The 15,695-nt window shown below is 40.4% G+C and overlaps 1 protein-coding gene across 1 annotated transcript; it reads right to left on the bottom strand.

The window, feature by feature from the left end:
• Window positions 1-242: 242 nt before the first annotated feature.
• On the bottom strand, window positions 243-15,060 carry QDPR (quinoid dihydropteridine reductase). Its single transcript, XM_032800827.2, has 7 exons — window positions 14,792-15,060; window positions 14,239-14,331; window positions 11,695-11,791; window positions 8,581-8,721; window positions 5,618-5,726; window positions 4,082-4,165; window positions 243-1,140 (listed from the first exon to the last, which is right to left on the bottom strand). The coding sequence occupies exons 1-7, from the start codon at window positions 14,885-14,887 to the stop codon at window positions 1,035-1,037; spliced, it is 726 nt and encodes a 241-aa protein (XP_032656718.1). The 5' UTR covers window positions 14,888-15,060; the 3' UTR covers window positions 243-1,034.
• Window positions 15,061-15,695: the final 635 nt, after the last annotated feature.

The following is a 15,695-nucleotide window of genomic DNA, read 5'->3' as shown; positions in this document are numbered from 1 at the left end:
AGGAGATAAGGCAAGTCCAAGCTAGAGAAATGCTAGGGGTTCTCCTTACTTCTCTGTAGTAAGAAACTATTTATAACATTTCTATAACTCACCATAAGAAAGAAAACATGAGACCTTAAAGTATTCCTATTGTCTGTACACAATAATTTCAAGTGGGGAGCTAAGAATTGTTTTGGAAGCACTGTAGAAATCTGTGTAGATGTTATACCACATATTTGTATTATAAAAGTAACCAAGCCAATAAACAATATATATTTATTTAACACAAAATCCTCTAACATTAGCCTGGGTGTTCTATTTCTATTTCCTAGGGCACTTTTTCTCCTTCAGATAGTAAAGAGCCATCAGGAGTTACACAAGACACATTTATAATATAATAAATCAGTTATTTGTGACAGAAAACACACAACAATTGTTGGGCTGACAGTCCCTTTGAAAGCTTTAAGGCAATTTAAGGGCTCTAATCTCGCAACTCCATTTTATGCAAGTAATCTTTATTCAGTCCCACTGGCTCCAATGAATCGGTATAGCATACTAACCGGAAAAGGGCTAGCAGGATTGGGCTGCAGTGGTTTTATTTTATATCTATGTCCAACAAAAAAACCTAGAATTAGGATATTAGAAGACAACGATATTGCTGAAATGGACAAAAAAAAAAACAGTTGCCCAAAAGACAACTGGGACAGAACTCGACAGTTATATATGTAGGTACATTACATCATTAAGCACAATTTCTGATACACAGCCACCACTGTTTGCCTTATTTTAAAGAACAGAGGTAGCCCCATAGAGAATGCTCAAGATTAGGACATTTGCAGATTTTAAAATCTATAGCCTTGATATATATATCGAAGACAACGGATACCTTTTGGTAAAGGAATGTAGCTTTTGCATCTAAGAACAGAGAAACATTAGTCAACATCTTGTTTCACAAACAAGATAACAGAATCACTGGATACTGAAGACCACCCAAACTTGACTAGAATGTTACAACCTTCTCAATTGCCTTGTTTTCACAATCACAAGGACCAGTCTCAAAGATGTGCAGCAGCTAGTTCTGTCTTCCCTCCTGTGGTTACCACCTGGATTAGGCTGCCTGAGCTTGGTCTGTTCTTCCCTGTGATCCAATCATAAAAGGTTCTGTTAAAAAATGTGAGAAAATAATAAGTGTGAATAGGCAAAGGGTGTTTAAAAAAAAAATAAAAAAAAGACAGCCTGCCATATCCACTTTTTTCTCTGTATGCTGTCTTTTTATTGTGGATCCTTTATAATTGTCTCCACGAGGAGAGGCCCTTACACTCACATGGAGCCCCACAAAATCAATAATGTTCTGCACAGGCATCCACCCACGGAGATCTGACGGCATGACTGGGGCCTAGAATGTAAGTTCTTCAGGGCAAAGAACTGTCTCTCATCTGTCTACAAAGCACCTATTGTCCTGTTGATCTCTATCACCATGATTTTCAGAGAGTGTGCAGCACCTCTGAAAATTCAGTCTTAGATACATAATAAATAATAAACGTTAACTTTGGGTGGAAGGTAACTGTACCCCAATTCTGCTCCTAAAGTTTGCAAAATATTTCAATTTCTGAGGAAAATAACATTTTAAAGATAAAAAGTAAATCCTACAGAAATATACTGCAACTGATGTCATCGAGGTAACTAGGCGCATTGGGGTCTAAAACAAAAAATTTTGTTGGGACTCCGAGCAGAGAACTGTTCTTTTCCTCAGAGTCACCCTTTCACTGAAGATTATGGCTAAAATAAAGTTAATATACTTCAAATATATGAGAAAGGGAAAGAGAAAGCAAAGTCACAGCTTTGTCCTCCTCTCTCATTTTCCACTTATTCTTTTCTCGCTCTTCTCCCTTCTCTGTCCATTATTTTTTCCCTATTACCATCCTCTGAGAGTCTCCCAATTCCCTCCTCTCTTTCCTTCACCTCCAATGTCCTCCTTTCTATCCCATCCCTATTCTTCTTGGTCTCATGCTCTTTCCCTTGTCTAGTGCTCTTTCTCCCCCCCCCCCCCCATTTTTTACATTCCCTAGGCATCTTATTCCTTTAAACGCTCTCTCCCATCACTCCACTGAACTGCACTATTGTGGAAATGGTTCTTCAGGGCTGTGAGGGGAGCAGTGGGACTTCAAAGTCTCACAGGGAGGAATTCACCCCTCAGCAGAGGGCCACCACATTGCCTATGCTAAATTTAAACACTATTTTGAAGATTGGAAGAGGTGCAGAGGCCTTGTAATAGCTGCCTAAGGTGGAAGGGAGAAGTGCAATTTCATCCAGAGAATGCAAAGCATTCTTCAGGGCCCATACTCTATCCTCATGCTCTGCACAACTCAGTAGCCATTTTGAATGGTCATGCAATCTGACACAATGCATTCTGGGGCATACTAAACCCCAGAATGTCGTTACCAGATGGCATGAGAATTCCTGTGAGGATTCTCAAGAGGAAGACACTGTCACCAGCTCTCACAATACTTGGTGTTTTTCTTAAAGCCCCAGCTCCTGAAGGCATGTTATTATGTGAGAAGCTTCATTAAGGAAGTAAATCTTTAACAACTACATGCTCAGCAACCAGGAGGCAAACTAAAGGAAGCACAATTTTCAAGATAATGTTATGATTTTGGGGGGCCTGGCTCGTGATTTTTGAATACCTGGGCTTTACAATACAGGGAAATAGTCTTTGGTTTTACAAGGAAGTGTGACGGAGCTTCTTACAGACTGTGATAATAATTGAAGCATAAAACAATTTCAGAGATAGAGATTTTAGGTTGATGGTGCTGATTTAACTCTTAAAAAAGTGTGGGTGGGGGAGGGCAGGGGATTGTTTTACCCACTGTGGCTAAAATTACTCTAGTGGAACAGATTATGGTTTAGTCTTTTTTTTTTCTTCCAGTTTATTTACTTTATGCAGCACTCCATGCAGTCAGTCAGTCTCACACATAGAATCAGTTCCCATGTTTGTGAGCACCTCTCACAAGAGAAAAACAGTTTAAAAACAACCCTTAAAATTAGGAACATGTTTGTAAAACCACAGCATCTGGCCAAATGGTCTCAGGAGTGCAGGTAAATAACTGAAAGTACTTACTTTTTTTTTTCCCCTTAAACTAACTAGATGTCAAATTGGCAGTGACCTTTTAAATAAGGCAACTCAAACAGCTGTCTAGGCCTTCTCTGGCTAAAACCATCCCTGAATGGAAGATCTAACTAAAGCACTCCGAACGGCAAGGAAATCAAGAGTCAAAACAGACACGCTGTAAGAACAACGGTGGGAAGTACACAGCTTCAGCCTCGTTTCCAAGTGCCCTGGTTTCCACCAGGGCCGACTAAAGGTGGGGGAAGCCGGTACAAATTACTGGGGTCCAGAAGGAGGCCCGGGGCCCAGCTTCCCTGGCCCTGTTTAGCCAGTCTGCCCTTGCCGGGGGGGGGGCAAATTTTTTTTCACCAGGGCCCGAACCCACTCTCAGCAGCCCTGGCTTCCACAGGCTTGAAGGCAGAACTAGGGAACCCGAGAGGTTTTTTTCAGTGCCCTTCATGATGTATGAAGTTGGATCTGTTTCCACTCTTCCTTCCCCTCCCCCACAAAAAAAATATTGCTGTTTAAAAAGAAACAAAATCCTACATCATGCCTTCACTTCCTTCTCTATGCCATGCCATCTTCGGCAAGGTAATGCCACAAAGCCAGCACCAATGTGCTGCAGGGCTCCCTACCCTCAGCTGAGTGAAGGAGGGGACGCTGAGCCTCTACCCCTCAGTGTGGAGCAAAGAGATCTGCAGCTCATCTTGCCGCATGCTTTATCAGGCTTGCTGACTTTAAAACACTCAGGGCTAGAGCCTCAGCTAGTGTAAATTAATGAAGGGCCACTGAAGTCAATGAAGTTATGCCAATTTTCACCAGCTAAGATTCGGCCATATAAGCTTACGCTAACTTCAACGCACAGAAAATAGGGTGTGCACAGAAACATCCAAATTCAGGTAACAAGACTGCCTATTTTTAGAAGAGAAGATGCAAAAAAATAGCTGTTTTAAAAAGGAGAGCTAGGAATTGTTTAGTCATTGTGCATGTACTCACTCAGCAAGGAATTCTAGGGGTGTCCAGGAGCTGAAATCTGCATCAGACATTGATTTCCTGTTCATTGGTGTATCCAAAGTAACCCTGCAATTGAGAGAGATAAGCCTTTCATTTGTATATCATGCTTCTGATAAGAGCTGTCTGCTCTTCCGTTCTTTGCTCTAGTATATGCTAAATTTTCAGAACAGGGCACTGAAATCCAAACAATGTTAGATGGATTTCTCTTGAAAGCTGTATGTCTCTAACAGCATGTAATCATCAGTTTTAAGTTTTTAAATCTATATAATTAAATATGATATTTGTAAGGCAGGATCTTCAAAAATGCCTAAGTCACATATGTTGCTGAAAATCCCCCTCACCCCCACCCTTAACTGTTACTCTCTTCGAACTTTAAACAATAACAAAACCTTTCAAGGCATCTATGCAAGTTTGGAATGGCCAGTAGCCAAGAGACCAGTGTGAATTGGTATCTGATTGTTGGTGGTACTCCACAGGGGCAGGTGTTAATTATTCAAATATCCTGTATGTTGTCATTCCCTGTCCCAAAAGAAATGCAGTTGGAGAAGCTTGTAAAGAAGAGGGGAAGATGTAATTAAATGAGTTCAGACAGCATTTTTAAGCCCCTCTACAGTACTTCTGAGCACTGACAATCTTCAAAGACTGTGTTTCACACGGGCCTGGAAAAGAAATACTCAAATCCTTAACCAGGTTATCAAAAGAAATCACAGAAGTTAGATCTTTACCATGTCTGTTAGGCCAGCCAGTTCATCCACCCCTCTGCCAATGCAGGCAGCCAATTTATAATAGTGTTAGCAGGCTTGTAGCAGGGAAAAGAGGAACTAAACCTTCTGTAGTCAAGTCTTCAATGGACAATTACTTTAGCTGCCCCAGTCACTCTACCAAGAGGATATATAATATTGTGTACTACAGCAGAAGCTACATTTCTATGGAAAAAATCTCAAAAAGGTAAAAAGTTTGGCAAGGGATATTTTCCTCATCTAAAACACCACTTCGCATTCAGAAGTAAAGTTTGATAGACATCAGCTAACTTTGCCCAACCAAAATTAAGGAACAGTGAATGGAAACATTCAAAAGCATTTTCGGTTAAATAAAACATTCCAGTATTTTCTTTTTCCACATGAACTATAAGCACGTTTTAAACAGTTTCATACGTCTAATTTGTCACTTTTAGACTCCTATTTACACTACAAAGTAACCACATTTAAACATGGTTTAACCATCTGTCAAGGTTAAATCATGGTTTTCTAACATCATAACAATGATTTCTTCTGTCTGCACAGGAAAGAAAAAAATATGTTATTCATTGTTTATGGTAAGGCCTATACCATGCTAGGCATGTTCTAGACTACCGACAAGCGATGGTCCCTGTTTTGAGAAACCACAACCATGTTTAAATTGTTATTTCTGTAGCATAGATGGGGCCTTAGAAAAGAAGTACATCCATGTGTCACTCAGTTACAGTCACACTTCAAAATTAAACAATGCAATAGTACAGGTAGCTAGGCAACCACTTACGGCAGAATAGCAAGAGCAGCAGACCCAGATGGCAAGCCACTGTTTGCACCAGCTAGACTCTGACAAAGCTGATGTACTGCTCCTTTTGCCATGCCATATCCAACCATCCCTAATTAGAAATAGAACAGATTAAAAAAAGTTCTCATTGACAAGAGCTGTATAAAGAGACAGTGAAAGTTTCCATGTTATTTGGTGAAAGGAAGGTTTATATTCACCTGCAGCAATCTAGGAACAGAATCAGTCTTATAGCACATTGCAAAAACGTATACACATTTTTAAAACAACTTACCCATGACAAAAGAGTTGTGATGCTATTACAGAGCTCAATTTATCTAGCAACACAGAATTTTAAAAAATATTTTTAAAAATTATGATTCGCTTAGTTGGTCTCACCAGTTGTGTGCCATGAGATCTGAACAGAGTGTTAAAGCACTTGTCTTTAAAAAAAGACACCCAGAGAAGATATCTCTTGAGCTGAGAGAACAACAGATTTTTCAGTTCATTGGCAATTTTAAAAAGTTGAAAAAAATTGTCTCCAGTTCAACAAAACATTTTGTTTCAATTTTGACCATTTAAAACTTTTTGAATATTTAAAACGTAAAATGAAAGAGAATTTTGAAAAAAGCTTTTCAACACCCCCTTCACCCCCCCAAAAATCGATATTCTGTTTAGGAAATGTTGTAATGAAATGTTTCAATTTTTTCAATTTTTTTTTTCTGTTTCTAAATGAACACGAGTGAAATCTACACAAATTTTAGAAATCATCATATCTGCCCTTTTCACCAAATTTTCTTTTACCCCACTCTAGATATATCTACTATCTATGGCCATAATCTTGGAAACATTTAAGCATGTACTTTATTTTAAGGACAAGTAGCCCACTGACTTTACTGTTAAGTATGTGAATAGTTTCACTAAACAAGTGATGTTTGCAGAATCAGGGATAAATACATACAGCCATATTAGATGAGCCCAGTGGTCCATCTAGTCTTGTGTCCTGGCATGTCTGACACAGACCTTTACCAGACGCTTTGGCAGAAGTTGCAAGAAACCCCACAGTGGAAAGTTGTTAAATAACTTCCCTTATGGGCAGGTTTCTTCCTAACCCTTATCAGTTACTAGTTGAATTAGGTTCTGTGGCACGAGTTTCTCTCTCCAAAAACAACTGTCTTATATAATCTAATGTAACTGTGGATGTTTTCACCATCCATACAAATGCCTGTTACTTTATTTGGAATTTTACTGAATTCTTGCACTCAGTGATATCTTGTGACAATGAGTTCCATGGGCTAGTCATGCATTGTGCAAAGATGTATTTCCTTTGATAAGTTTTAAATGTGCTGCCCTACAGTTTCACTGAATGTTTGTTTTTTGGGTATTAAGAGAGAGCCTAAATAGAAGTGGACAATTTACCTTCTCTTTACTATTTATTGTTTGTATCCCTTATATCCCCTCTTATTTGTCTCCTTCATAAACCAAATAATCCCAATCTTTCAATCTTTGCCATCCATCCCTGAGCCCCTTTTACTTTTATTTATTTTTTCCAGTTAGCTGTGGGCGATTCATTTAAAGTTACTGTACTTAAATAGGAAAATTGTTTCCAGAGCCTACTGAAAAACAAGAGGACATACCATAAGAATGGGGGGAAAGAATAGCTAGACTTCCATAATTACGAATAATTACAAGCCTGAATGTCAGAAGACACATTTGCACTAGTTGAGCAACAATTCTTTCTCAATTCCTCCTCTCATTTAATAAGGTTCATGTGTTTTCCCACAGAACTGCCTGTCCTAAAAATCCACAATGATTGAAACCATCCTGCTCAAAACATGAAAGCAAATTAAGTTGATTCTCTACCCTAACAAAATGTCATGGAATAACTCCAAAGGGTTCACCTATTTGCATTTTTAACAATACATGGTCAGTCTGTTGCAAAAAGGAAACAAACCACCTTTTCACTCAACAACAATTTTATCTTCAGACTATGTTAGATGCAGTTTTAAACATGGGAATATAGAGGCCAAATCATTAACTAAAAAACACGGTATACTTTCCTAGAACATAATGGTAACAGTTAATTCCTTCAGCTCTGTTTTCAGACCTAGCTTTGAAGAAGCACCCTTTATCTTTACAACCTATTCCATCATTTTAACTTTCAAAGTTTCTTATGTCACATCAGAATATTGTTGCAGATATCTACGAGAGAAAAGTAACACTAATATAAGAGACATGGAAATGGAAGTTACTTCATTTGCATCTCAGATAAATCTTGCAGACTTTAAGGGATGTTAACTTCTCTGTCTTCACCCTTCACACCCACAGTCCCCTAGTGCCTGTATTTTTTAAATTGTTTTCAGACTTTCTTCTCTACAAAGAGCAAGAAAAACTGGAATGAGATCAAAGACCACAAGGTATATTTCACAAAGTCTATACTAAACAACTAATAGAGACAGCGGCTGAAGGTCATCAAGCTTATCTGTGTCTGAGGCAAGGTGAACTGGATTCAGAACATAAGCAGGATGGCCATGTTCAATAAAAACAACTGAGTCATCACTAACTTTAAAAAAAAATTAGTTACCTAAGAACCCTGCCTTCCAGAAAAGCAAATATGGAGTTTAACCTTCTCCAAGGGTTTACAATGTTGTACCTAAAATTTTTACCGTGTTGTTGTTATTAACTATTTCCCAAGCATTTCTGACTGCTTGATATACTAAAAAAGATTTCACCAAAGCCAGACAAATAGTATTTAAGCAACAGATTTTCTTTCTTTCTTTTCTTGCACTATAGTTGCCATGGGTTTTGGATTGCCAACTGCAAAGTTACAACTTTCCTCAAGGGATTCAAACAGCTATTTATTATATGTATACGGGAAGAAATGTAAGGGAGTAAAACTGTTGTTTCTCAAATAAGAATAATTAAAACAATTATTGTTTGTGTCAAAGCAAACACATTTTGCTTATTACCTGGAGTTCCAGCCAAAGCAGCTTTTGCTCCAGTCAGAGTCAACAAGCCTCCTTCTTTCAGATGTTTTGTGGCTAAGTGACTGGAAATAGTTGACGTCCAAACACTCTGTTTCCACATCAGGTCAGAATTTTTGTATAAAGCTGAAAAACAAAATAGTTCATAGAATATCAGGGTTGGAAGGGACCTCAGGAGGTCATCTAGTCCAACCCCTGCTCCAAAGCAGGACCAATCCCCAACTAAATCATCCCAGCCAGGGCTTTGTCAAGCCGGACCTTAAAAACCTCTAAGGAAGGAGATTCCACCACCTCCCTAGGTAGCCCATTCCAGTGCTTCACCACCCTCCTCATGAAAAAGTTTTTCCTAATATCCAATCTAAACCTCCCCCATTGCAACTTGAGACCATTACTCCTTGTTCTGTCATCTGATACCACTGCAAACAGTCTAGATCCATCCTCTTTGGAACCCCCTTTCAGGTAGTTGATAGCAGCTATCAAATCCCCCCTCATTCTTTTCTTCTGCAGACTAAACAATCCCAGTTCCCTCAGTCTCTCCTCAAAAGTCATGTGCTCCAGCCCCCCAATCATTTTTGTTGCCCTCCGCTGGACTCTTTCCAGTTTCTCCCCATTCTTCCTGTAGTGTGGGGCCCAAAACTGGACACAGTACTCCAGATGAGTTGAGTCAATCATCTAGAACGCAAAAGTCTTCTAGTTCTAGCTTGTGCCCCACCATACAGACTAAAACAACAGTATGCAAATCTGCCTTACGCCACTTCGTATACCCCACTTCTGCTGAAATCCTCATCAATGCCTTCCGCACCTCTTGCCTTGCCCATTGTAGCTCCATTCTTTTTGGCTTCCTCAAGTTCCTCCTCAACAGCACATGCCCAATATTGATACTGACTTCTCATTACAACAAGTGTGACCACATCCCCTATCCTCAGCCAGTTCTGTTGGCTCACCTTTAATTTCTATACCCTGTTCAAAACTCCCCTCATTTCTAAAACTCCCATGGATTTGCTTTCATCAGTGTCAAAGACCCCGTCGCTTTCTTTGCACCCTTCTCCTGTGCTCATCTTGCACCAGCTTCCTCTCTCTGTCCCTTTAGATAGTCTCACCTGTGATAGTTAGACCCTCCTCTTCTGCAGCCCTTACCTTCTAGAAAGACCTTTTCATCTGCAGGGAAAACAACTCTTATCCTTGCCTATTCTTCTTAAGTTCTCACTCTTTATTCTTTCAACTTTGTAACTGTATTATTTAACTTTATAGTCCAGTTAGAGTTTGTATGAGAGAAGCTGTATAAAATAAAGTTGCATTGTTTTGCATAAGCTATAGGTTTAAGTCTGTTTAGTTCTTGGATAGGTGACCACCTGAGCAAACCAAATGCTCTATATGCTTTTTCTTTTCTGTGATCGCAAAGACTGCTCTGAAATATTTTATGTCTGCAGTGGTGACCTTTAGGTGGTGCTCTGTAGTATTACATAAAACCTAGTTTTTAATTTCAACTGCTGCTTGCTTACTTCCTGGAATGTCATGGAAAACAACACTAACTGCTGGACCACAACCATTTTTTCTCAGTGGCTTTGGTCTTGTTAGATCTCATAAGCTATGCAGGACTGGACCTAGTGGATGGAAAACCCCAAGGCATAAAGGAATTGGTGGGAAAAACATCTTTTGTTCATCAGACTATTGTTCAAACAGGGGCTCCATCTGCCTACAGGGGGTCTGGACTGTACGACTGCTGCCTAGACATGTTCAGAATCTCAAGACTTCTAAACGACTGGCCTGCACGTAGTTTCAATTTATTAAAAAGAAAGAGAGAGAATTGTAGTATTACAGCTAGACAATTCAAATGAAAACAGAATTTTAAAATAATTCAGCAATTGTGAGTGTTAACATATTACTGGGGGACAGGAGAAAAAAATTAAGATTAAGCAAAAAATATTGAATACTTCTATCTTTAGCATTTAAGACGTTTATTTCCATAAACACACTACATTAAACTCAAACACACACACAGACAGACAGACACTTACATATATTAATGGCCTGAAGTAGATAGGATGACGACCCATCTCTAGACATTCCCATTTGCCATCCTGATTGTCAATAACTTAAACTGATAGTACACCTCTACCCCGATATAATGTTGTCCTCAGGAGCCAAAAAATCTTACCGTGTTATAGATGAAACCGTGTTATACTGAACTTGCTTTGATCCACCGGAGTGCGCAGCCCTGCCCCCCCGGAGCACTGCTTTACTTCATTATATCCGAATTCGCGTCATATCAGGGTAGAGGTGTACTCTGTGTTATCTAATTTACAGTAATTAAACTGTTTGACTGCATTGTGTTGGATTGTAACAGATACACACAAATATTTATTTTTTTATGAAACAGTAGTGAATGTCATCTTCCTCTGTTGTCTTTAAAAATAAGAAACACCTTTGCCTTGTATGTGGTGACAAAGGGAGGGTCCATCAGCTGCTTTATATACTCCAGATAGGAAATTAGGCTAATAATTTTGGGTACCCTAACCTAAGTTAGAAAAATTCCATTCTGGCTATTATGAAATCTTAGGAGCTCAATAACAAGCCATTTTAATGTTAAACTTAAAGACCTGCATCCATTTAAAAGAGCTATTTTAGGGACTGTATAAAAACCTGTCAGTATGAGACAGTATAGTGCCACAATACACCTGCAGTGAAGACTCTGGAAGGTAGTGTTGCCTAGTGGATAGCACACTAGACTGGGACTCAGGAGACTTGGTTTATTCCAGGCTCAGCCAGTGACCTTGGGCAAGTCATTTTAATCTCTCTGTCCCTCAGTTTCCCCATCTGTAAAATGGGGCTAATGATACTGACCTCATCTGTAAAGCACTTCGCGATGTACTGATGAAAAATGCTACATTAGAGCAAGGTATTATTATTAATCACATGTAACCATCAAATAGAAAAGGCTATGAAAGATACTTAGAGGTGATCCAGCTCCCATTGATTGGGATACTCTGTGATCACAGTAAAAGAGAGATTTTAGTCTGAGAGATCTACCTCTTACCATGATTTTTTCTTCCCATTGCATTAATGTGTTTGTCAGAATACTACTAACAAAGGGCTTACATTTAGCTTTTGCACTGCCACCTGCCCATCCTCCAGCTACACACAGGATAGCATCCACCTTCTGTTCACCCAGAAGTTTTTCAACATCTGCTGTCACCTTAAATATACAACAAAGAAATTATAAAGTCATTCTGAAAATACTGCACTGAAAAAGATATAAATACTCAACCTTTAAATTGTAATTTTTTTTAATTATGTTGCACACATGGTGATGTCAGCAGTTATTTAAAATTAGAGTTTATGAATTTACTCACTGGAAGTAAAACAACAATGCTGAATACTGGAAACAGATTAAACAACCACCATATGCTAGGTGATGTCAATAGAACTAATGAGTGAGTAAGGCTTGCAGGATCAGTTAGTTTCAGGGATCAGGCCCTTAGTTTACTATCTACTAGCACTTTGAGTTTCTCTTCGGACACTGCTTTCCAGGTAACAGTCCTTCCCTTTGTATTGTACTGTTCAGAAACACAGAATGAAGGTGTAAGAAAAATCTAATAATGGAATAACCTCGCTGTTGGTAAAGTTTCTGCCTAACTCTAAAGCTTATATCCTATAGCTTGGGAGCATATAGTTTATACCCTCGCTTATAAGCTTAAAGCTTGAGAGTTTATACTTTTAACCTACCCTATTTTTGTTTCCTCTCCCAAGTGTAGGGCTTCATATATATATTAGCACTGAATTTTATCTCTGTGGAACTTGTACCAAGAACACCTTTTGTTGTTTGCCAGATATTCAGCGACAGATCAGTTTCCAAGTGAAAAACCAGGGGTATAACCAAATCATTTCATGTTTTTAAGAAAAGACCAACATTAAAAAAGCAGAAATATTACAAATCTGAGGTGTGAAATACTTCACAACCACATTTAAAAGCCTTCTGAATTATACATGCATAAAAGTAAGTTTGTGCCTAACGATTCAGTTTATCAGTTAGAGGAACATGCTTATATGTGAAGAACAAGGCTTCACTTGTTGATAATAATGTAAGAACCACACGTAGGCCACAATTCTGCAACTTTTGCATGGGGGTAGACTGTTGCATCTGCCTGGAGCTCCGTCAAGCTCTCAGAGGCTCTGTATAGGCACAGCAATCTATCTGCACACAATACATTTCAGGATTGAGACCCAAGAAAGAAGTGGAAGGTTAGGAGACCAAGTTCTTAAATAAATTGTCACAGCTAAGTCTCCAAGAAACATTTTCATGCAGATAAGTTGTGTTCAATTATCCTACCCAACTCTATTGGCTTTTCCTGAAAAGTGCTGTGCCTGCTTCTGAGGCTCACAATGAAGGGCGTCTAAATAACCATGACATTAACAAAATGAGAAACCCTAATTCATCTTGACTACAAATGTGGTGAGAACAAGTCAGTCAAGAAAGGAAATCAGATTAGGAGATACAGGCAATGCAAAACTGTAGTACATTTAAAATCTGAATGTTTAAAATGACAGTGTTCGGTAATTTAGGCTCCAGAATTGGGTGATTTTTGTGTTGTGTGTGTGGCGGCGGGGGAGGGTGTTGGTTTTGTTTTTTTGAGTTTCCTGGAAGTGTTTTGGGCACCAATCCTGTGAGTTGTTCTTCACAGTTAGCCCCATATGTCCGTGTTAGCCCCACTGACTTCAGTGGTACTCTGCAAGAGTGTACAGGCATGCCCATGTGAGGAGCTGGCTGCACTGATGACTGAGTGTTGATGAAACTATTTCTCTTTATTTATTTCTTTTCATAATTTTGCAGAATTCTGAGAGGAAACAAGGAAATTGACTAGAAACTGGCAAGTCTAGTTTCACTGCAGGAAGGGCAAAAAGTAAACAAATGTGACCAATAAAAAAACAGATTTGTAGAATTCTTTCAGATTCTGTCTACAGCAGAGGTTCTCAAACTGGGGGTCAGGACCCCTCAGGAGTTGTGAGGTTATTACACGGGGGGGGTCGCAAGCTGTCAGCCTCCACCCCAAACTCTGCTTTGCCTCCGGCATTTATAATGGTGTTAAATATATATTAAAAAAGTGATTTGTATTTATAAGAGGGGGTCACATTCAGAGGCTTGTATGTGAAAGGGGTCACCAGTACTAAAGTTTGAGAACAACTGGTCTACAGTTTGTTGTTACCCAGACACAGATTTTAAAGATGAATATGGTTTTAATAAAAGGAGGGTGTCCCTAGGCTCTCTGAATGCAACAACAACATATGCATAGGCTCCATGTAATCCCAAAGAGAAAGAACAAAGGAGACTGAATGAGAACTCATCTTCTTTTAGTATGAATACACTGATGACAGCCTTAACTGTGGGGAAGCCAAGTATCAGGCTGAAGATGACCTAACTGTATGGCCACAGGGAAACAGTTTATAAGAAACAAGCAAAGCAGTCTATTCTATAAAGTGTTCTAGACAGGATTATATACTTCAGTCCTTAAGATATTTAGACACCTGGTGCTTTTCTCAACACTTGAAAGAACTGCCCAGGCACCTTCCTAACACAAAGCAACTGGCCCAGCGATTGATGCCACAAGCTTTATTATAACATTTAAAGGAAAATGAATCAGTCACCTGATCAGCTTGCTCAGTGAAAGAGTCGGTCATTTTCACAACAACACTGGCATTAGCTTCTTCATTTTCTGCTAGGTCAATGCTGGCAACCCACTGATAACAAACAAGAACAAAAAGAGAGTTTTACTTTAATGGATCATTTATCAGTAAATAATTATTTAAGGAGCCATACAGTCTGTACTTTGCCCACTTCACAGCTGGGGTGAAAAACCAATGCACTTGATGATTTGCAAGGAAGGCAGCAATTGGCCAGCTGCAGAGCTTTACTCGTTTGCCGGGAGGAAGCCTCCCTCCTCTTTGGGGATTAGCTGCTGCAAGGGAGGATTTCTTCCTCTGGCAGGAGAGAGGAGTTCGCGCTGTGTCTTGGCGAGATTTACACTCTCGCTCGTCGGTTCTCAGAGCTCTGCAGTTCCCAGGTCACTGCACAGGGGAGAGCCTGGCCGCTGGGCCGAAGCAGGGCGCTTCCCCTCCTCCCCAGGCAGCTGCTCCCAAACAGACCCCCGAGCCATGCAGCAGTGACACTAGCTGCCCAGCCCGCTCTGTCGGTGGTTACCCAGTGCTTGGCTCTGAAATACTGCACGCATTTGGCTCCCAGCGCCCCTCTGCCTCCATACACCAGCACCCTGCGCGCCTCTGCTGCCGCTGCCATGCTCCCTGTGCTGCCTGCCCGGCTCCCTCTAGCCTTCTCAGCCTGCCGCTGCCGGGGGCTTCGGAGCCCGCCCCGCCCAGCAGCTCCGCCTCCCCGCAGAGCCGCCCAGCGGCAGAGGGACCACTTCGCTTTCCGCTTCCGCGCTCTCCACCGCCATCTAGGCTGGCTGAGCAGCTGCGGGTGGGTCCGCACCACTTCCCCCGGGACTAGGATCAGTGCACGCGCCCCTGTGGCGCGCCTACTGTGTAAGTTCGAGGTTTAAATAAGGACGCTTGGTTGCACACCATGGATGTATCTATCAAGTGCCAGTGAAACAGCGCTAGGCAACAAAATCCTTTTGTAACACAGGCGGTATGTGCATTTCCGATCGTTTTCCGTCCTTCGGTGGATTGCCTTTGCGCTCCTATACAGATTTCCCACGCGGTTTAGGAGTCATTGTAGACTAGTGGCGGCAGAAAATTTCTTAAACGTCTGTATTTTAGTTAAAAATAAAAAGGTCTAGCAAGCAACACGTTAATGCCCCAATACTGCCAATCCAAGGAAGAGCCAGGGTGCAAATGGTGCTGGAAATTCAGTAGGAGACATTCAGTACTAAGCCAGTGCCCATGCAGCATGTTTGAGAGCAATCCTCATGGTCACTAGGGGCCCACCATTGCACTTCATGTAAACATAAAGGCCTCTTGGTCAAACTGCAACTCAAAACATTACATCCTACTTACATGGTTAGCGCATATTCGATGAACCTATGTTCCTATATGTTAATTTACCAACAAAATGCAGCTACCTCTGATGACAGCAGCTATTAAGC

Source organism: Chelonoidis abingdonii, chromosome 5 (assembly GCF_003597395.2).
Source record: "Chelonoidis abingdonii isolate Lonesome George chromosome 5, CheloAbing_2.0, whole genome shotgun sequence".
Lineage (NCBI taxonomy): Eukaryota > Metazoa > Chordata > Testudines > Testudinidae > Chelonoidis > Chelonoidis abingdonii.
Note: the sequence above shows the minus strand (reverse complement) of the source record. Positions and strands in the feature narration are given on the sequence as shown.

What these genes read in the sequence shown, in the direction of transcription:
- QDPR (XM_032800827.2), bottom strand. Translation starts at nt 14,887, where the DNA reads ATGGCAGCGGCAGCAGAGGCGCGCAGGGTGCTGGTGTATGGAGGCAGA. An exon ending in TGCTTTGGCTGGAACTCCAG is followed by an intron (nt 5,727 to 8,580) that starts GTAATAAGCAAA and finishes ATTTCTAATTAG; the next exon opens with GGATGGTTGGATATGGCATG. An exon ending in CCCCTAGAATTCCTTGCTGA is followed by an intron (nt 1,141 to 4,081) that starts GTGAGTACATGC and finishes ATTTTTTAACAG; the next exon opens with AACCTTTTATGATTGGATCA.